General features: G+C 45.5%; 1 protein-coding gene across 4 annotated transcripts; it reads right to left on the minus strand.

The window, feature by feature from the left end:
• Nucleotides 1–1284: 1284 nt before the first annotated feature.
• On the minus strand, nucleotides 1285–21536 carry ITGB3BP (integrin subunit beta 3 binding protein). 4 transcript variants are annotated; one of them, XM_066192978.1, is made up of 9 exons: nucleotides 21465–21536; nucleotides 17088–17130; nucleotides 14277–14415; nucleotides 12031–12106; nucleotides 11219–11297; nucleotides 10410–10503; nucleotides 9258–9317; nucleotides 2573–2696; nucleotides 1285–2124 (listed from the first exon to the last, which is right to left on the minus strand). In XM_066192978.1, the coding sequence occupies exons 1-8, from the start codon at nucleotides 21467–21469 to the stop codon at nucleotides 2584–2586; spliced, it is 609 nt and encodes a 202-aa protein (XP_066049075.1). In that variant the 5' UTR covers nucleotides 21470–21536; the 3' UTR covers nucleotides 1285–2124; nucleotides 2573–2583. The 4 variants fall into 4 exon arrangements, with proteins under 4 accessions (XP_066049075.1, XP_066049074.1, XP_066049073.1 ...); XM_066192977.1 differs by having other exon boundaries at nucleotides 2566–2696; XM_066192976.1 differs by having other exon boundaries at nucleotides 1285–2696.
• Nucleotides 21537–22347: the final 811 nt, after the last annotated feature.

Here is a 22347-nt window from a genome sequence, read left to right on the forward strand (position 1 = left end):
CTCTAGAACTGCTGCAATTCTCTTGAAAAGCCAAAACTTTGAGTTCTACTGCAACAAAAGCTGAGGTGCTGCAGTGCAGTTTGAAAATACCCGAACCCCTTGTGAAATTGCACAGCAATTTGCAGATGTAAACTGAACTCAACTCTGCAATTTCTCCCCGGGCACAGCTCAGCCTCCAAAGCCAATAATTCAGAGAATACAAATTGATTGAGTAATTATAAACATAACAAAGCATGGAGGGAGAAAATAAATCATAAAGCAATTTAGGGTCGTATAGTTTAATTAGGAGTCAGTCTTACCCTTTTTTTTTTTTTTCTGTATCTATATATAAATATAAAAGCAGCCCCCTCCTTGTTTAAAGGCTTCCCCTGTCACATTCCAGGCTGTCACTGCCCTCAGCCTCAGTGTGTGAATCAGCTGTTGTGGGAACTTCCAGCTGGGCCAGCTCTGAGCCCTGCCACTGCACTCCCACAAGCTCAGTGTGTAGTTGTGCACTTTTTTCCAGGCTTGTTTGTTGTGGAAAAAATACCCCCAGGCAACACTGCCCCCCTGGCAGCTCAGAGAGGATGGAAAAGGGGCTCTGCAGTAGGAACCAGAAGGATATTGGGGGTGAGCACAGCTCCGTTTCCCTACATTGTAACAGTTCCCCACAAAACAACAGAACTTCCATCTTTTCACAAGGATTTAGGATTTTCTGCAGCTCTGACTCTCAGCTGTGGCACGCCAGAGCTCTGCCCACAGCTCAGCCTTTCTCCAAGCGTGGGCTGAGAGCACTGAGGGTGTTGGGACGCACGATGGGAATCTTTGTCTCCAAGGCTGTGAAATCCCAAAGCCACCGCGGTTCCCCAGGAACGGCTGCCTGGTGCAGCCTGAGGAAGGGCTGCAATGGGGGCAGGAGAACGAGGGTGGATGGAAGCCGGGGGAGCCCAGGGTCTCACCAGTGCCCCCATACCCAAACATTAGTTTTGGGTGTTTCCTTTGTCCTTGAGGTGGCCTCGGGGGGTGATAAAGTGACAGTCACCCGATCCACCTTGTGTGGAACTGGAAATGGTTCTTAACAGCCCCAGCTGCTTCAGAGGCAACAGCCTGGTACAGCGGGGAGTGCTCCAAGGCGGGGGCTGAGCAGCTCCATGAGCAACTCCCTGCCCCTAAATGGGGCACCTCACCCACACCAACCCCCAGCTGAGAGCCTGACAGAGCAGGGCGAGATGAACACTGACACAATCCCCTCAAACGCTTCCCAACCTTCTCCCCAGTCTGACTGCACAGGCACTGAAGGGCAAAACCATTTTTATTAATTGAAGCCTCCCAAAGCTTGAGCTGAACACCCTGAACACGTTTATCATGCTGCTGCTCAGAATTTTAGTTGCAAAAATCAGTTTATTTGAGGATGAGACTTTGCAGTGGCAGAAAGGACATTTCAGGTGTTTGTGTTTATGCTGGACTTTGATAAGAACAAATCATTTTACTGCACTTTGTCAGCCTAATTGCAAGGATTTGAGATGCAGGGGATTCACTCAGCCAGAGGGGTGAGGCTGAGAAGGAAAGAGGAAAGCAACTGGTTTATTTAAAAAGTTGCTCCTACAGCACTGAATGCCAAAACTAAACTCAAATGTTGACCTAAAAGCAAATGTTACCAGAGCCCTGTGTGTCAATGCTGAGGCCTTTCTGTCCTGGGGCTGGGGTTGACTTTAGAGGAACCCTCATGTGGATGACAAACCTGTCCCCAACCCTGGCAGCAGCACCAGGGAAAGTGTTTGCAACAAACTAAAACACATCCGGGCCTGGAATAATTAATTCCTGGCACTGCAGAGCTCCCTGCAGCCTTGGAGCCCAGGCAGTGCTGGAGAATCCCTCCAGAACCCACATTTATTTCCACACAGCACCAACCCCACAGCACCCAGGGTGGATTATTTACATTGAGATTATCTGCTTGTGCACATTGTTAAGTTGAAATAGATGCCAGAAATGTTATCTGGACGTGCACCTGCCCGGCACAGCAAGCTCTCCCCAGCTGGGATTTGCTGGGGAGATTGGTTTACACTCAGTTCTTCGCTCCTTTTAAGTCCAGTCCAGCAGATGGAGAAGTTTGGGTTGATGTGGAATGCATTTTTCACATAATGCCTGTGGGGAGATGAGGAATGACTAAAATAAATAGCAATTAGACAGCAGCAGCAGCAGCAGCAGCATCGCTCATGGGATCTGTTTGGAGCTCTGGGTGTGATGTGCAGTCAAACACACACAGAGCCTCGGGCAGGGCAGGGCAGGGCAGGGCAGGGCAGCAGCCCCTCTGCCCAGAGCTGCAGGGACATCCTGGGATGTTTGAAGGAACAAGGACAAGTAACCAAAGGAGGAACGAACTGGTGAGGAGAAATGCTGCAACAAGGACAAGCAGCCCAAGCAGCAACCAGATGAGGAGAAACAGCACAGGATGTTTTAGTGGGGGAGCAGAGTTCTAGAGTTTCTTTGTCCCGGTGCTCAACAAACCAGGACCAAATCCCACGTGCAGAGAAAGAGCTGATTGCCCTCAGGCCCTTGCAGGACATCCCGGAGCTCTCTGCACACCCTTTACCCAGGTCCTGGTCACTGTGGCCGTGCCTCAGTGCTGGGCAAGGCCCGGAGCAGCCCCTGGGGCTCCTTCATCCTGTCCAGGAGTGAGGCCAGGAATTCAGCACTGCTGGCAGCCTGGATGAGCCCTGTGGACAAGGAAGACACAGAAACATGGTGTGTGATAAACAGGAGTGCTGTGATGGCAGAATTTGTGCAAATCCTGCCTCAAACGCGAGTTCAGTAAGTTGCTGTGGTGGCTAAAGAACCCAGCTCCCCTTTTCCTTCACACACAATCTCAGCAGGGATTTCAGAGCTGGTCCTGCACCTGTGTTACATCACTGGCAGTGACGGCAAAGCAGAACAGAATGTGCTACCAGGATGAGAAGCTGCTGCTGCTTTTTGCTATCAATAATAAAAGGATAAATAATCCCTAAGGGCTGTGCCAGCAGAGCCCAGTCAGGGATTGCAGCAGAGAAACAGCCATCCCTGGATCACTCGCAGCCACTTCTGGATCACCCACAGCCATTCCTGGATCATCCACAGCCACCCCAGAGTCACCCACAGCCATTCCTGGATCACCCACAGCCACCCCAGAGTCACCCACAGCCATCCCTGGATCACCCACAGCCATCCCAGAGTCACCCACAGCCATTCCTGGATCACCCACAGCCACCCCAGAGTCACCCACAGCCATCCCTGGATCACCCACAGCCATCCCAGAGTCACCCACAGCCATTCCTGGATCACCCACAGCCACCCCAGAGTCACCCATAGCCACACCAGAGTGACCCACAGACGTCCCAATCACCCACAGCCACCCCAGAGTCACCCACAGCCATCCCTGGATCACCCACAGCCATTCCTGGATCACTCACAGCCACTTCTGGATCACCCACAGCCATCCTTGGATCATCCACAGCCATTCCTGGATCACTCACAGCCATCCCTGGATCACCCACAGCCATCCTTGGATCACCCACAGCCATTCCTGGATCACTCACAGCCACTTCTGGATCACCCACAGCCATCCTTGGATCATCCACAGCCATCCCTGGATCACTCACAGCCATCCCTGGATCACCCACAGCCACCCCAGAGTCACCCACAGCCACCCCAATCACCCACAGCCCAGAGTCCCCCACACCTGAGCCCTCAGCTGGGCAGGTGACGATGAGCAGCTGGCTGGGCCAAGGCAAGGCAAAGTGTGCAAGGGCAGGCAGGAACTCGGGGAATGGGAGCTGTGGGGCAGGCTCTGGGAGCAGGTGCCCGTGAGTGCCAAGGCTGCCAAACGTCCCTGCAGCACATGAGCAGCTCTGCTGGAGCGGCCCCAGGCCTGGTGGCTCTGGGGAGTTTGATTTGCCCACCAGGCAGGGCTGAAGGGAGAATTCGGAATGACCTTGGACATGCAAAGGGGGATTTCCAGCAGCTGGAGCCCCTCAGCTGCACACAAACACACGAAAGCCCACGGGGCTGCTGGGGCAGGGCCTGCTCGGCTCTCCCCGGCTGGCACACAGTGATCCCACAGGGATCTCACTCTGCCAGGAGTGACTCCACACCAGCACCTGCCCCTGGGCTGACAGCCTTACCTGGAGCTGGGCCTGACCAACCCCAGGCTCTGTCCTAAGCCAGGACTCACAAAAAAATGAATCCAACCCAACCTGGCCTCAGGTACCACTTCATCCCTGATAAACATCATTTGTTTACACAAATTAACAACAACAAAACCCCCACAATTGCTCACAACAGGAAACTGTCCAATCTTGCATGGCAAGTAACAGGAAAATGATTCAATTAAAGCTGGTTTACTTGTGCTAAATGCAATTCCACAAAGGAAAGGGCTGATTTCCCTTTAACCACAGAGTGCAGCGTTGGACTGTAAGGTGAGTCAAGAGCCAAACCTGCCAAGACACGATGCTGAGCTCTGCCCGGCACTCTGAGCCCTCCTGAAAAACAGAAGCTGCCCAGATCCACAAAAAAATACCACAGACTCAGCTTTGTTTTCCAAACAAAGGATCCTGGCGTGGTTTGGGTTGGAGGGGACCTTAAAGCCCACCCAGTCCCACCTCTGTCACGACAGGGACAACTTCCAGTGTCCCAGGCTGCTCCAAGCCCCGTCCAGCCTGGCCTTGGGCACTGCCAGGGATCCAGGGGCAGCCACAGCAAATCTGGGAATTCTGTTCAGGGCCTGCGCACCCTCCCAGGGAACAATTCCTGCCCAATCTCCCATCCAGCCCTCCCTCACCTCTAAGTGAGATGTTTTTAAAAGCCCCAACAACCCTCCTCTCTCCCTCGGGATTTTTCCACGCAGAGCTCCTGAGTAAGTTCAGCTCCACCAAACCCAAGAGAACCTTGAGGAACTCCTGGGCGAGGCTGGCAGTGAACGGAGCAGCTGGAAAAGCGCTCAGGGAGGGGACCAGGAGGTGCAGGGGGGCTGGCCACTGCAGGCCCAGCCTGTTCCTCTCCTCAGCTCCAATTTTAGGGTTCCCAGGGTCAGCAGAGGCTGGAGTCCCCCAGAGCTGCTCCAGAGCATTGGCAGAGCCACCCCTGCCCTGCCCCACACAGGCACTGAAAGGGCTCAATCCTCCCAAGTTTCCTTCCCCCTCCAAGTTCCCCCACCATCCTCTCCCAACTCTGACTGCTCTAAAACATGGACAGATCTAAAAAGCAGAGGGGAAAAAAATGTTCACCTGTCGGGTGATATAAAACCAATCTTCTACTAAATGTGCCAGAATAATTTTTCTCCACCTCAACCACAGTTAAAACCTTCAGTCTATTCATTACTGTCTTTTTATAGTATTTTTATTTAATAAAACCTATTAAGACTACCATACAAATCTCTTTACTTATGCTTTTATCTTTTAACTGATCAATTTTTATATTGCTGACATCCCTTCTTCACCATTTGCTCATTTAAAAATTCATAGTATATGAGCTATGTCTCTGGAGAAAACGTCTATAAAATTTGTTACAGCTGGCAAATGTGTATGAGTCAGTGATAGCACATGACTAAATGCTTCACAGAAAATAAAATTTGTTTCTGTAGTAAGCAGAACTGTTTAAATGTTATTTATTTTTATGTTTCAAAGAAAATATATTGTGAAGTGCTGCATTGATTTAATACGCAGCAATGTCTGTGTACACGCTGTACCGGGGAAATTTATGAAACCTTTGCACAACTCCTTTAATTGAATTTTCCAAATCTCTCACCACACACAAATAATCAATATCTTCTGCAGAGAAAACCAGTCAGAATTATTACAGTCTTTCTTTTCAATTTTGTTGTCATCAGCACATACAGAGCACCTGGATATTTGTAATGTCTGGATAGCAAGTTATTTACACCTCTTAAACATATAATTGCTACTAAGTGAGTCCAAACTAATGTTTCTTTTCTTTTTTTATTTAAAATAATTATATTCATGGGAGAAAGCAGTATTTATTCTCATGTAGGAGTTGCTACATGTTGGAAGAACTACAATTCTTTTGAATTTTTCATCGGGCTTAATACTCTAAACTAGATCCAGCAGAATTAAAAATTCATTGCTGTTGCATCTCTAAAAAGGCCCGTAGGAAAATAGAGTGTAAAAACAAGGGTGAAACCTGGGAATAAATGAGGCTGACACCTAAATCTAAAATGCAGGGTGACAGTTCTCTGTGTACTCGGCTGGGGCCTCCAGTCATACGTCTCATGTGCATTTCTGTATCTGCCACTGCAGCTAATGGCTTAATATTTCATCTGCATAGCCCAGGGTGTTCCATCACTGCAGAGCCTTGGAGCTGCCCCTTCTCCTTCCTTCCTTCCTTCCTTCCTTCCTTCCTTCCATCCCAAAACTCCTCGTGCTGCTGCAGCCAGACCCCAGGCTCCTCCAGCCTGAGGCTGTTTGGAAAAGTTGGAAAATTCAGGTGTGAATTTTTGTACAAGCCAACAGCCCAAATTCCTCAGGATTCCTCACTGTGCTGGGAATGCAGCTCTGGGTGCTGGGCTCGGTGGGATCTGCTCCCTCTCCTCCTCTGGGAGAGACTCCCGTGGTCGCAAACCAACAGAATGAGGAGACACGAATTCAAATTTAGCCTGAGCAAGAGCAGCTTTTCCTGCCAGGACACAAACTGGGCAATCCCCACTCAGTGAGGAGCTGAGATCAGCCCCAGGTGGGATGGCAGGAAAGCCTCAGGAGCACAGTCAGGGATATTCCTCCGCAGGGAAGGGCAGATGAACAAGCCCACATCCCTCCAGCGTTACAATTTGTGCTTTTCCCAGCAAAGGGATAATGGGATTTCTTCCCTGCAAGTAAATACAAAATCGGGCTGAGGAAAATAAATGTGGTTTTCAGGTCAGGGTGTTACAGCTGGAAAAATCCACTGCTGTATTCCCCTTTTTCCTCAGAAGAGCTCCAAGGAGGAGGAAGGAAAGGTGGGGCAGACATCCAAGTACATCTAAAAGTCAATAAATTTGTTACACTTTATTTGAGAATGATGTGAAAATAAACCCCCAGCAACCACCAGGGCCAAGTGGTTTTCTCTTGAGACACCCAAATTCCAAACACAAACTGACACAAAAGGGGCTAAATGGCGGAGTTCTGTATTTTTACCTTGTTATCTGGGGTGAGGAGGAGCTCTGATTATTAAGGAGGTGTTTGCATTTTGCAGTGAGTGTGAAATGGGATTTATGTTTCACCATAAATGCAGTTTTCAAAACTGGACTGGCAGGTGGAAACTCAGAGGAGTTTTGGTCTCTAATCTCTCCAGCTTTGCTTTCCTCAGGATTTCAGGTGGGATGGGATAAAACCCATCCAGTTGACCCTGATCCAGTCCCTTGGAAAGCCACCACTGCTGTCCCAAGAGCACAAACCTCAGGCACTTGTACTCACCCCACCATGAAAGCTGGGAATGTTCAGAACTCAGAGAGGATCAGATTTGCCCCTGGGCTTGGCGGGATGAACAGCCCCAGAGGAAAGGAAGTGTTTTTTTTAATTTCATCACAGCCTGGAGAGAGTTTTCCTCATCCCTGCAAGTATTTGATCTCTGGAACACTCTCATGGGCAGTCGGAACAGTTTGTGTCAGGGTTTTGGGGAAGCAAAGTGTCCCTGTCCTTTGTCACAACCAGCTGGAGCAGCTTCCCCTTTTAGAACTTCACTCCTGGAATCTCCAAACCACTGAAATCTTCCTCTAAATGTGCACATCCCAACCCACACCTCCCTTCTCAGCACATTTGGGACTCCCAGACACCGCCTCGATTCATCTCTTGGCAGTTGTTTTCACAATTTGCTTACTTTCTATTCAAAAACATTTTGTTTACTGTAAATTCAAGTCATGGGCAAACAATGATGCCCTTTCACCATGCTAGTCACCCAAAATGATAAACTGGGCTCTGCACAACGCTGCCCATTGAGGCGGGAACGTTTTGTATGAAGTTGTTTGAAGAGGAGCTTGTTTGTGTAAAGTAAATAAATTTCATGCCTCACCATGTGATGATAATGTGACATTCCATCTGGACCAAGGCACAGAACAGTCATAAGTTTTAAGCCTTGCCATAACTAATTAAAAATAATTATGGAAAACCCACATCTGAAACTAAAAGGCAAAGGAAAACATCTCCAGACGCTTCTCTTTGATCACAAACTTCTCTGCCTCCCCTGCTACCGCATTTTCAACACTGCAAAAACTGAATTTATTCTTTGTGAAAGCGAAGCTGACACTGGGACTTCATCAAAATCGGTCAGCTTCAACTCAGAATTCTCTTTTCCACTCTGCCTTCACAAAACAGCTCCCACCTGAGCAGCCTGGCTGTGTGTTTGGGGCTGGGGGAGCAGAGGTGGGACTCTCAGCGTGTGTGTGGTGAGCAGGGAGGGTTTCCCTGCGCCAGCCCAGCTTTCCCAGCCCTGCCGGGCAGGAGCTGCAGCTCAGGACACAGGGAGCTGTAAATCACCACCTGCACACTGCACAAATCAGAACAATTCCTCCCAAAGTGCTGTCAACTCCTTTTCATTTGCAGCTAATCTGCTGCAGCCCAGCAAATCTCAGCTTGATCAATTTTCTGTCCTTTAAGAGAATTCCCCACAGCAGAGGTGCCACCACTGCTCCTGATTTTGGGGTTTGCTCTGCCCTCAGATAGAAAGGGTGAAGATAACAGAAATATCAGAACATCCCTGGGGGGATGGTTGTTGATTTTAACTGAGTGTGAGGGAATTAAACTGTCCTCTGTGTGTCCCCCCCTCCTTCCTGCCAAGGCACTGAAGCAGCTGGGGATGAAACCAGCTTCAAATATTTTCAGAGCACTGGTTATGAACAACCTCAGAGCTGGGATTTCACAGCCCCCTGGAGGGGGTGAAATAGCCCACAAAATACAGAGTGAAAAAAAAGGCTTTGCTGTGAGATTGTGATTCTGAAAACACAGTGGGAGGGAGGAGGATGAGGAAGAACAAGGATAATTGGGATATACAGAAAGGTTTCTGGACCATGCCACAAGTGCAAGGCCAGGAATGATTCCTTCTCCTTGCACACTCTCATGGAAAAATACCCAATCCAATGGAAACAGCAGCGAATATTCAATTTACATTTGCAGACTATTCAGAAGAAACAGATTTGATTACAATGGTTTTCATATCCTAAAGGTTACCCAACTTATTTCAAGTGAAAAGAACTGAAAAGAAATCAAGCAAAAGGAATCAAAACATCCGTTACCCAGGAGTTATGAAGAGTTTCTTACCTCGGGCAGGGACTTTGCCATGGTTTGCTTTCAACAGCTGCAGTTTTTCTGCTTGACTCACTAGTGAAGAAATAAATCCAAAATCAACAAATGTTGCCCCAGAGCTTTCAAAGAAAATAATACCTCTGCTGCCTCCTTCACTTTCACAGCATTTCAAAGGAAAAAAAAAACCCTCTTGCCTATGTAACTGTGCTCAAAAAAAAAAAAAAAATTAACAAGAATTTGCCAAACTCAGAGAATTCTATCAGGTTGTGCTTCCAAGCCTCATCCCACATTTTATTCCCATTTTTTCTTTCTTCTAGTGCTGAGGTGGCTCCTAATTCAGAAATGGGGGAAAGATGTTTCTTTCCCAAGGAGCTGAGGGAAAGAGTGGACACAGGAGTGACAGCAAGAGGTCTGAGCTGTCCTTTGGGCTGTCTGTCTGTCTGTCTGTCCCACCCCATGGAAAGCCAGGCTGTTCCCAGGTAACTCCATCCTGCCTCAGAAAGGATCTGGAATTCCAGCGGGAACAGAGCACTGCAGAAGGGAAATGGGATGAGTTTTGGAATACAAGTCAGGGAGGAAATGATAATTTAAACACCAGCTTGTGAGGCATCAATTCCACTGCTTGGGAAGAAAATTTCTCTGGTACCTGTGGCTTTACTGTCCACCTGTTCCCAGCTGCAAAAAGCAGCAGTCCAGCACTCCAGGTTTGTTTTTGGGTTCCTTTGGAAAAGTATTCCAGCTGTGCCAGCTGTGAAGTGCCCTCATCCCAACACAACAAGCATCTGGAACGGCCATCATTCCCAAGACACATGAATAGCGATTTTTAAAGCCTGGGAATTTATATTCAGCCTAATCCCGCTGCCAGGCAAACAAACAAACAAACCAACTTCCTCGGAAAGCGGAGAAGAAAGGCCCAGCAATCCAAGTGCAAACGTTTATCCTAATCCCCACCGAAGTACCCACTAAGTATCTAACTATTTACTGACCATTTCCATAGGAAAAGGTGTTGCTTTTCCAGGTTTGCCCTCCCCAGCCCGCCTGGCTTTTATGTCCCAGCTTGGATGCACTTGAGGTGCGTTTTTCCTGAGTCCTGGGGAGCACCAGAGGGAACATCTGCAGTGACCCCCGGTAAATAAGAGAAATAAATGTGCTGGACCCTCTCCTCACCCAGCTCCTGCGTTTTCTGCAGCTCAGCACTCAGGACACAGGACGAGTGTGAGACTCCGAGGATATTTTCCAGCTCTCTACTGCCCTCCAAAGCCTGGAAAATAACAAAGTCATTGCTCAATCCCATTCCCAATATCTACTCCATGTCTCCAACACACCAAAACCCATTTGGAAATTGTTCATTAAGCCGTAAATTCTTCCTTTTCTAAATAAACATTGCAATTAAAATATTTTCAATTAGTATAATTATTTTTTTTTTAAATAAAACCTGTCCACATGAAATAAATCAACACAGTCCTCTGAGTACACAGAATTATTTCTCAGCTATTGATGCACAGCAACGAACCTTGTGCTAAATTCAGTCAGGAAACAAAATGGGGATAAAAGAGAGCAGTGATTTGCATTTTAACACGTATTGGACTATTAAATAATGATACTTCAGTGATAAATTAAATGGTACAATCACTTCAACACAAAAAGACCTTTAATCTTCAAAGACATAAAAATCTATGCAGTTAATTCATATTTCGAGCCGTAAATAATAATTGAGAACTATTTCATATTGGTTTTATTTGTGTACAAATTAAAAACGGAGGACATGGAAATACTACTCTTCTAGTTTAAAAAAATCCAACAAGTTTTGATTTTTTTTTGCATTTTCTGGATTTCCCAGTCCAACTTGCCTGGTTTCAAGTCTCTTATTTATTTCCCTATTCCTTCAAACTCAAACGTTGCATATAAAAATCCTAATTTTGCTTTCAAACCCAATATTAGAAGTAGTTTAAAAGACAAATCAGTGTAAACCAGACCTTCAGGCTTGTCAGATTTTCTCTTAGTTTCAGAATCCTGGGCAAGGAATTTCTCACTTGGGACTGCAGTTGCAGGAACCTGTGTAAAAAAAGGTAAATCAACTCCAATTATCCACATGCCCACTCACTGAAAATCCAGTTTTGCAATGTTTCCCAGAGTTTTTCCTCATTGGAATGGGGATGGACCCAGTTCAGCTGTGAGGATTTATATCAGTGTACTGGACAATGCATTTTTCCACCTGTAAAATTAAATGTATGGAGGTTCACATGAATATGAAGTGTAGGTGTTGGTTTAGACACGTTTTTATTTGAATGTCACTGCTGGTCTCCTGCAAACCTTTTAAAAACATTCTGAATTATTGAATGCAAACATTTCCATGTCAATGAGGCCTCTAAGTACTCCAATTGTTCTGTAATTCCGGGTTCCTGTCACTAAGAAATGAGGCTGCATGTGCTGACCAAGGGGATTGACTGAATCACAAAAAAAAACCCCACCCCAATTAATCAATTTACAGTTTTACACCCGTATAATGTTAATATTTTATTTTCCACTGCTTAAACGTCATCCAAACAATTCTGTCAAGCTCTATCACTTGGAAGACACCATCCTACACTGAAGGAATTTCAGCCTAATGATGAAGGAGAACATCCAACAGAGTAAAAAACAAATTGTGAGTTCAAGTGCAAGAACGAAAAGGAAGAGCTACGACTTCAAACATAATATTTAGGTGAATAAACGTCACAATTAGTGTCTGCTGGTGAAAAAGAGATGCAGTCACAGCCCTAAGAAACTCCAAAGTGAATCCACTTACACGTCGTGCTCTGTTTGAGGCTGCCCTCTCCTGGATAATCCGCTCTCGGGATCGCTCTGCTCGTTCCCGTCTCCTCCTCCGAGGGTCACAAGAGACACAAGAAAGATAAAAATCAGATGTGGAGTAGGTGAAGCACCTGAAGAAGGTGTTGGTGTGAACCCGGAGCGCTGAAAGATCTTTTGGGAGGAGGAAAAACCTCAGAGCTCACTTGGAAAGCAGGACTTGGAACGAACCACGTTAAATTATTTCTGATTTACACCTTTGGAATTTGACCTCTGCTCAGCTTCTGGAAACCTGGGGATTACAGCATTAATATCTGGAAGTTTGAATCATCCTGGCAGATATTTACTGTGTTCTTCCAGCTTTTTATCCTATTAACAGCAGATTAACACAGAGCATTATGGTGCAAATATCCCAATGACTGAGCTATGAAATTCCCATTTCCCTTTATAAAAACTGCCCGGCCCCAAGCCCATTTTCTAAACAACCACGAAGATACTGAGAATTGCTTCCAAAGGCTCCAAATGTGCTCTACTGACAATATAATATTCCAGCCTGGCTTATGATGGATGGGGCAGGAGAAATGTGACCTCTGACCACAAAAGACTTCCTGAATTTACATGACTTATCCAATTCCCACAGGAATCAGATCAGAACAAAACCAGATTAAAATTTCAGCTTGTCTATCAATACTCGTGCCAGCAATAAAAAAGTCACATCTGACTATCAGGAACGATTTAATTGTGGCTGAAGTTGGAGGCATCACAGAACGTGGGGATTTAGTAAATTCACCTTTAAGTGAAGGATTTGGAATTTACCATGGGCTTAACAAATGTACAGATCCCAGCCAGACCCTGTGGAATGAGGAGCCCTCCACATTTCACTGTAATAAATCTCCTTCCTGCCATCAGACTGAAAAAAAGAGACCACACTCAGCATTAAACACTTTGATTTCTTCCTTGTTAGATCTAAATTATTACACACAGCTCTCAAGGATAAATTAACTTTTAATTTTAATATTTTGTAAAACATTTAGAAACACTTCAGAATGACAAAGTGCTATAAAAGTTTAAGCTTTAATACAGAAGCTAAAAGTTCAGACCCTCAAAGATTTAATTTTAAATCTAAGTAGTCAATAGAGCTTGGACTTAAATCAGTCATAAATCATCAAACAGGTCACACTTTTAGACCAGCTGTGTGGATTTTTAGAAGGAGAGCAGAAATTGTGGGTTTTAATAATTACACAACCTGGGATTTAATAATTACCCACCACCATTTTGTAGCTATATGAACACAGGAAATAAAAACGGACTGGCAGCAGGATAAAGAATTGGGATAAAATATCAAATCCTGGAGGGAAGCTCCACTTTTGCAGATCCATCAGGAGAGGACATGGTGCAATAGCTAAAATTTGCAGCACACAGAGAAATTTCCAACAGTGCTTGTTCCACTTTGCTTGGATTATTTTTACTCATCATAATCCATGAATGTTGGTGAGGCCTCAATTATTGACATCAATTTCAAAACCTCTGGGGCATCAAAAATCCTGCAACCCAACAAGAACCAGTGGCTGAAAATTAAAGCCAAATTCAAAATCAGAGAAGGGATTTTCTTCTTAATGATAATCAAACAAGGAATTTGCTAACAAGGGAAGTGATGCATTTATTACAATTATTATTATTATTATTAATATTACTTAAACCACCTTGTTCTAGAGTTGTACTGCAAGGAAATCCAAGCTCTATAGGGAAAGATGACAAAAGGTCCCTCTGTATTCTTCTTTTTAAAATTAAAAAAGTTACACCAGGTGACCTGAGGGTTCCTCAACACTTAAAGAGGCCACAACCACAATATTTTTTATACAGCCATAAAAGCAGCTCAGTCACTAAAAATCTGCTTTTTGAGGAGTCCGAGTCAAAAGCTGTGACTGTGTAACTAAATGAACATTCATCCTGAAGTGAATTGGATTATAATGATACAATTATAATGATATAATTATACAATTATAATCTTCCAAAGGTGCATTTTCTGAGAGCTGATGACATTCAGGGTTATGCTGATGAAAAATTGCCTCACTCAGTTGTTTTACAAACACCCCCAAAGATTCACACTGAAAAAAAATCCAAGCTTTAAGACCCAACACTGGCTTTTCCAGAGATCCTTTGAGAGGAAAAAGAAATCAAATATAGATAGAAGTCCCTAAATCCAGCTAAAAAGCAGGGAAATGTTGTAGTAAGAAAGCTCACCCTGTGCTGGGGCTTTGCTGGGATTTTCTGCCCTGTGGCTGCTGGGAGAGGAGAAGGGGCTGATCTGGCGAGTGCCCGTGGTGGGGGAGTACGAGTTCAGATTGCACATCTTGGCCCTCTGGGAGCTTCCATCAGGTGCCTGGAATGAAGAAAAATACAAAAAATACAAAAAAAATCCAGAGGAATGTTGACAAAACCTCTCTGGATTGACCTACCTAAGGTTTTCCTAAGTAATTCCTGGCTTTTTTTAAATGTATTGCCATGTTAAATGTTGTGGTGGGGTGATTTTGTGCTCATCAAGGTTCTCTGTCTCTCCCTCTCCTCAATAAGATTAATTTGGTTCCAAAAGATTAAAAAAAAAATCCTTTCAAACACTTTGTCTCCCAGGTTCCATAAGGAAAAGATATGTGTTTTCCAGGGATTTAGGTACTCTGGCTTGATCACCTTGATAGTTAGGGTTTTTTAAAACCAAGTCATTATTTTTCTTCAGTAATGAGAATTTAGGACACAAATATTTTTTGGGATTTTAATTGTATCAAAAGTTATTTCTAGTAATTTTTTTTTAAATTGAAAAAAATCCAAAGTGAGTCCCTCAAATCCAAAATTTTGTCAGCGGTTCAGGGTTTCATTATGTCTAATGCTGGAAGAGGAATTATTTAATGATGTTAAAGGAGTTGTGCAGAGAAGTTTTCAGAAGAGCAAGTCTGCAGGGCTGGAATACAAACTGGGATTATCTGGGACATGCTCTAGCACGGATGCTGAACTGCAAGGATGAGAAACTGGGATTTTCTGCATATTTCATGTACAGAAATAAACAAAGAAAAAATAAACCAACCCAAACTCTTACTTTACAACCCACAAGTGCTGATCACCAGTAGTGGGACTCGCAGCAGATTTTAAAAGATTTAATTTGCTGCCCACTTGCCTCTGCCTTGTTTTAGTCTCAAACACCTTAAATAAATTCACACCTCTCATTTATACTCTCATGGAAGTCCAGCAGCATTTAAACTCCACCTGATGGAAATCCTCACCCTGTCTTGCCATATTTAAGCAGGTTAAAGAAATGTTTCCAATCATCTTTCAGTGAAATATTCATTGAAGTATCAATGCCAATTAACATCTCATCAAATCTCCTTTTCTACAGGGAGAATCTCCAAACATTTCAGAGTGTTTTTTCTGCACCTCACCCATTTCTGGATGTGGATAAGGTTATTTTAAACAAAATTCCTGCAGCACTTGAAAGGACAGTTTTTATTTGTCAGTAAATTTTCTCTTCCAGGAAGAAGAATTTTACTCCAGTTATGCATTTTTTTAACAGTACCATGCTAAGATTCCAAAAATCTAAAACCACTCATTCCTGATTTGGTTAGTTCATGAATATTTTGATCCATGGAATGAGGAACTCTTGATAAAACCAGGGAAGGAATGACAGAAACAGCAAAGATTAAACATCTATTTCACCCAAACCATGAGATTACTACTTTCTGTACCTTCTTTCTTTCTATAAAGTAATTTATTTCATTTAAATCTTTTGGCCTGCATCTATTAGAGACGTGGTGTGAACTAAAAATCAGTGTAAAGCCACATCACTGAGCCTCCATTAAAAGTTTCTGTCATTCAGATGGCAGAAAGAAAATTTCTTCAGCTTTTTTGCTGCACGAGAACCTGACTGCAGGTAAGCATGGAGTAACACTTTTTATCTCATGGGGAGGGATGGCTTTGGGGCAGGAAAAGCATTCCATGGAATTTCAGCTGGACCACTCTGTTATTTCAGCCCCAGAAACAGAAGCAAAATCACAGACACAGCTGCATTCTGAGCAGAACAAGTTGGGTAATGCTACACTAAGCTGCTAATTATACGGCTAATGATTTTTTTTTTTTAGTGCCACTGAGGTATTTTCCCACCTCTGTTGAAATTTTCAAAAGATAAATACCTAGAAATTTTTTTTAAATAGCCAATTTCTACCTTGCTCAATATACCAGCAAGGCCTCCAAAAACCTCTTCCAGACAACACAGGCTTGGAGATTTATTGGTTTGATTTATTTATTGACCAGCTCCTTCTCTCTGTACTTTTCCAAAATTCTCCTTCCTTTCCACCTCCCCAGCTCCTGTGCACTGCTGGCTGCAGCAGGAGCCACTGTGGGAGATAATAAAGTGACATATGTCACGACACGCTGGTGGCTGGAGCTGCATTTCCACCCAATAACGGCACCAGTACAGTTTTTATTTTTTCTTGTGATAACTGTGGTGAAATTGATGGCAGCGTTAGGAGTTTATTGTTTCATTATGCCAGGTTAGCTGAGGGAGGTAATTACAGCCCCTGCCACGAGAATGCCTTTAATGTTTTCATTTCGGTTTTTGCAGTTTCTAATATGCAGATTACGGCGTTGTCATAATTCCATATTGTCACATGTACAATTAACATGGCAGAACGTTTGCTCCCCAGGATAATGGAGCTAATTTCTAATAAATGATTTCACCAAGGATCTTAACTCATTCAGCTCTTGGGTAAATAGTGATGGCAATAACAATATGCACATTTTTCAAGCGATTCATGCAGATGTACATTACTTAACGCCAGGCAGTTCTGTGACAAATGAAATACAATCAATTTTACACTAATATTTGCAGCAGTAATTTTGTGCTTTAAGATTTGCCCAGACAACATCCAATCTGTAACAACATAAAGGCAGCTAAAATGAAATGGATTGTTTATATCCACATTTATTTTTGCACACAGAGATATATATATATATATACATATATATTTATACAGCCCAGATGGCTCCAGACACCAAAAAAATACTTACATCATCTTTTTTCAAACTGTCCAATTTTAATGCTCTCTTAACCCTGCAAGAGAAAAACATGGACAGGTTTTATGGTCATGTAGACACAAAGACTTCTGTTAGTAAGGTCTAGAACTGAAAATGTTAAAGACAGTTTCCTTCTCTGGTTTCACATTTACTGAGGGCATCCAAAGCAAATCCATTCCCTGTACCAAGAATATTGCTTGTTTAGAAGGATAAAATGTTTGCCTAAGAAAATCTGATTCTGCATTTTACACCAGAGATAAAATCAAGGCACTGAAGTGAAATCATGCTGAGAATTTATCTTTTCTCCAAGGCTATAAACAACAAAACACCCCGCACAAAAACGTTTCCATTTACGTACCTTCTGAAATTCTGGAATTATTTTACCGTGAGAGTCGAAAAAACGTTTAAGACATTTAAGGCACAGGTACAGGCAAGGTGAAAAAAGTAGTTTTTCCCATCATTTTAGCTCTTAACATGATTCAGTGCTACCAGACTATGACTTAACTGGGGAACAGATGCTCTATGTCTTTACAGGTCCCCAAACCATAAGAAACCGTTTGCTTCCCTCCTTCCCTCTCCTGATTCAGGAACATGCCAAAGCTCTCTCTGCAAAATCTGCTCCTCTGAACTGGATGCCCAGCTGTTAATGGCAACACTGGAAGAGGAAAGCTGAATATTTATAATACTTTATATGGTACAGCTGTCTGCTAAAGAGCAGTCATCAAAATTTTATTGAATGCAGGCGAAATGCTCCAAGGAAAGAAAGGTCAACATAAATTAAGACTATTTTTCCCAGAGACAACTGAAACTTTTGAAAGCACGTTCCTAAATCTTAACAATAGTTTAAAGCATGATGTAAAACGAGGAGGAAAAAAAAAATCTTTGGAAGAACAGTTCCCAAGGAATGTATATATTACATTGAATTAAACAAGGTTTGGAATATACATCATATTTCAAGAACTTAGTTCAGTTCTCATCTTAGAAAAAGAATGTTTTTGCCTTGTAAGGAATTTAGATGACCTCATTCCAAACATATCCTTTTCAAATTTATGTTGCTGTTCCAAAACTGTAAATTAAAGGGTTGGGAAAATAGAATGGAAGCACATCTTTGATATGGAACTCAGGCAAGGGTCTTACACGAAAACTGTTTTACAGCTCTCTCTATTACAAAAAGGGGAAAAGAAATTTCCTACCTTAAAAAAGCCAAGTAAACAGGTAACATTTAAATTTAAAAAAAGCCTCTGAAATTCTGGCCAAAGGGCAGCCCAAGCTGTAACAGTTTGATGGAATTCTTTACAATGTATTTCTTTTTTTAAAGAGAATCCCATATAGCTCAAGGAATCCCGACTCCATTACAGCTTCCAGCTCGTGGCAGCAGAGAAATATTCCATTTATTAATGCAGCCGCACTGCAAGGATGCTCTGGGGGCCAATGCATTTGCATGTTCCACTGAGGCATGTTCTGATGGAAGTTTTTATGACAGGTGTCAAAAGAAGCCGGAAGCCAAAGGAAATCAGGATCAGGATCACAGCTGGAGGATGAAATAAATGAGAAACCACATGAAAATCCTGCTAGGTTATAAACGCTGAGAACGTTTCTTAGGGGGGAAAGTTGTGCACTGGTCAAAGCCACGTTCTTGGAAGTCTGTCAAATATTGTGGACAGCAAGAGAGCAGCACAGAGCTCAGATTTCTCTCTGCAAGCACCCTGAGCTGTGGGAGCAGAGATGGAGCCTCATCCCAAGCTCCTCCACGTTGGAAAATTGTATTGGAAACAGAATTTTAGCTTTGGGAGGTCAACCTTGCCTCGTGTCACCCAACAGCCTGGCTTGTTTCAGAGCTTGTTTTTACTGATTATCTTTTCAGCTCCATCATGAGAGAAGCTAAATCAGAATTATTGAAAATCTGTGCTCCAACTCTACACACAGACCCCTGAAACCAAATTCATCCCGACATCTCACGTGAAAACCCCGATGGCTGAACTGCCCTCTCCGAGATCTTCCAAAAGAAGAATGTGGTGAAAAAAACAATATGTGCAAAGAAAAGGATTTTAGGAAACAACATGAAGAGCACCGCTCTTATTTGGTTTATTTTTTTTTTTATATGGCTCATTTTGGCTATGGTGTAAAACCAAATGTCAGAGTAGAACAAGAAAAGGAGACAGAAAGGTGAGGCACATGTGGTGAGAGTATTTCACCTGAGTTTCCTGCCCCTGAATTAGCCTGACAAGGCTGAATTTATTTTCTTAACCATGCAGAGTATGATGGCACATGTTTACAGTCAGCTCTACAACCTGCAGTGATTATTTTGTGCCTAATATTTATCAGCTTAAAGAACTTTATCGATCTCCAGAAGCCCACGATGAGCAGCACTTACAGGACTTGCTTAATTACTTACTGCTTGATAAATTGCAAAATACAGGAGAAAAAAATGAGCAGGATTTATTCCCACTGGAGACAAAATGAAGAGATACAGCTTGATGGAAAATGGGCATGGGGGGTGTCATGGCCTGATCTCCACAGGCCTGCAATTCCTTCCCACATCTCTGCACCTGAGTGTGTGTGTGAATCTATAATTTAGTCACTGCTGTAATTGCAGTAAATCCTGTTCAATCACTTTATAAATATTAAATCAGTCAGTGACTAAGTGCTGCTAAACTCTTTTGCACCTGTATCTTTTTGTATCCATATCCTTGTCCCCGTGACCCTTCTGCATCCCTGGTCTCTGTGCAAATCATTCTAAATTGATTATAATCCCATTTTCCTGTGCATGCTTTAGCTGTGTATCCAGCAGTAGAGTGAACCTCGCCATCAAACTCTGTTGGAGCCACACTTTCACAAATTCATACAAAAACCTGCTTTTTTTTTTTTTTTTGCCAATCCCTTCGGTGGTGGCCAAGGGAGGGGTCAGAGGATGGACCTGGTGGTGCCCAGTGACGGGACAAGATGCAATGGGCAGAAAATGAGGACGTTCCACCTGCATATGAGGAAGAACTTCTTTTCTCTGCAGTGACTGAGTACAGATTGTCCAGAGAGAGTGTGGCGTGTCCCTCACTGGGGATATTCCATGCGCAGGGCATGGCTCTGCTTCAGAATGCTGGACTGGATGACCCACTGTGGTCCCTTCCAAGCTGAACCAGCTTGTGATCCTCCTTCTTGCCTCTCTCTCCCACACAGCCCCACGGGTGTTATCCATGGTATGTAGAGAGAATTACAGCCACTGGGACTGGAAGGGTTCTCTGGAGATCAGCCAGTCCAAACCCCCTTGGCCAAGAGGAGGTGACACGGGCTCTGGAATGTCTCCGGAGAGGGAGGGGGGAAATGATGCCTTAAGTTTTATCTTCCATGTATTTCGGGTTCTGTGGTGCCCAGGGGTGCAGCTCTGAGCTCACAGTCAGTGTCACTCAGCTCTGCACACAGCAGGGACACAAAACAAATCCTTCTCCTGCTGCATACCAAGGACAAGTTTCAGCCCCAAAAGCACAAACAAGGGCGGGCTTGAGAGAGAAAACAAGGATGGGACTTCATAATCTGAAGCTGTAATTGGACAATTAAACCCCAAGAGGCAAATGGACCAAAACTTATCAAAGTGTGAGACCTCGTGACCCTTTGTCCATTTTGTGACCATTTAAAGTCCGTCTTGGGTGTAGCCCCGGCCAGGCTCTTAGGATACACTGCCCAAAGCGCATCCTTTAAGACCTTTCACTAAATATCTACTTTATTCTCTTAGCTCTGCCCAGTCTCTGTTCCAGGTAAACCTTCCCAAGGCACCCATCACCGGGACAGCTGTTCCAGGGCTCTGCCACCCTCAGTGTACAGGGATTGTTCTTGATGTCGAGGTGGATCTCGTTGTGTTTTAGTTTATGGTCATTTCTCCTGGTCCTGTCGCTGGGCACCTCTGACCAGAGCCGCCCCCGACCCCTCAGAAAAGGAGAATACAGAGAATATCACCCACAGCATCACCGCCCGCAGCGCTGCCCCGGGAACCGCGGAACCTCCACCGCCAGCATTTCCCGGCCTCTGTTTTCATCGGGAAACAAATCCCGCCCCTCGCCAGCCGCTCCTCCTCTCCCCGGGCCCACTCTGAGCGCACTGTTCCCCTCACGGAAGGCGCTCGGGAGCCGCAGCCCGCCGGGAGAAGCGCTCCCCTCACGGGAACCCACCCGCTGCCGTGAGGGGAGGGAGAGGAGAGAGAGAGAAGAGAACGGGGGGAAGGAGAGGAGGAAGAGAAAGGAGGGAGGGAGAAGAGGAAGTGGGAAGAGAGCGGACGCCGAGGGAGAAGAAAGGAGAGGGAGGAGAAAGGAGAGGAAGAAGAAAGGAGAGGGAGAGCAGAGGAGAGGGAGAGCAGCGCTGTCCCGCTCCCCAGACACGTACGACATCCCGGAGCCGTTCCCGCCGCCTGCCCTTCGGAGCTCCCGCCGTGCCGCCGCCAAACGCCGCCGGCTGGAAACGGTGCTGAGGGCGGGCCGGGCCGGGGCGGGGCCAGGAGCCCGGCTGGGCTGTGCGGCCGGCGGCCGGACCCCGGGGCCGAGATCACTGAGACCGAGATCACCGAGAGCCCCGGGGCCGAGATCACCGAGACCGAGATCACCGAGAGCCCCGGGACCGAGATCACCGAGAGCCCCGGGGCCGAGATCACCGAGACCGAGATCACCGAGAGCCCCGGGACCGAGATCACCGAGAGCCCCGGGGCCGAGATCACCGAGACCGAGATCACCGAGAGCCCCGGGACCGAGATCACCGAGAGCCCCGGGGCCGAGATCACCGAGACCGAGATCACCGAGACCGAGATCACCGAGACCGAGATCACCGAGACCGAGATCACCGAGAGCCCCGGGGCCGAGATCACCGAGACCGAGATCACCGAGACCGAGATCACCGAGACCGAGATCACTGAGACCGAGATCACCGAGAGCCCCGGGACCGAGATCACCGAGACCGAGATCACCGAGACCGAGATCACCGAGACCGAGATCACCGAGAGCCCCGGGGCCGAGATCACCGAGACCGAGATCACCGAGACCGAGATCACCGAGAGCCCCGGGGCCGAGATCACCGAGAGCCCCGGGGCCGAGATCACCGAGACCGAGATCACCGAGAGCCCCGGGGCCGAGACCGAGACCTCCGGAACTGCCACCGAGACCCCCGGGACCGAGACCGAGAGCCCCGGGGCCGAGCTCGGGCCCGGTGCCGGTGTGGGCTCGCCGGGTCCCGCTGTGCGCGGTAGGAGCCGGGCCGGGGCCGGTGATGTTCGGGC

This window comes from Chamaea fasciata, unplaced genomic scaffold (genome assembly GCF_029207755.1).
Source record: "Chamaea fasciata isolate MVZ Bird 193981 ecotype frontalis unplaced genomic scaffold, bChaFas1.0.hap1 SCAF_10, whole genome shotgun sequence".
NCBI lineage: Eukaryota > Metazoa > Chordata > Aves > Passeriformes > Sylviidae > Chamaea > Chamaea fasciata.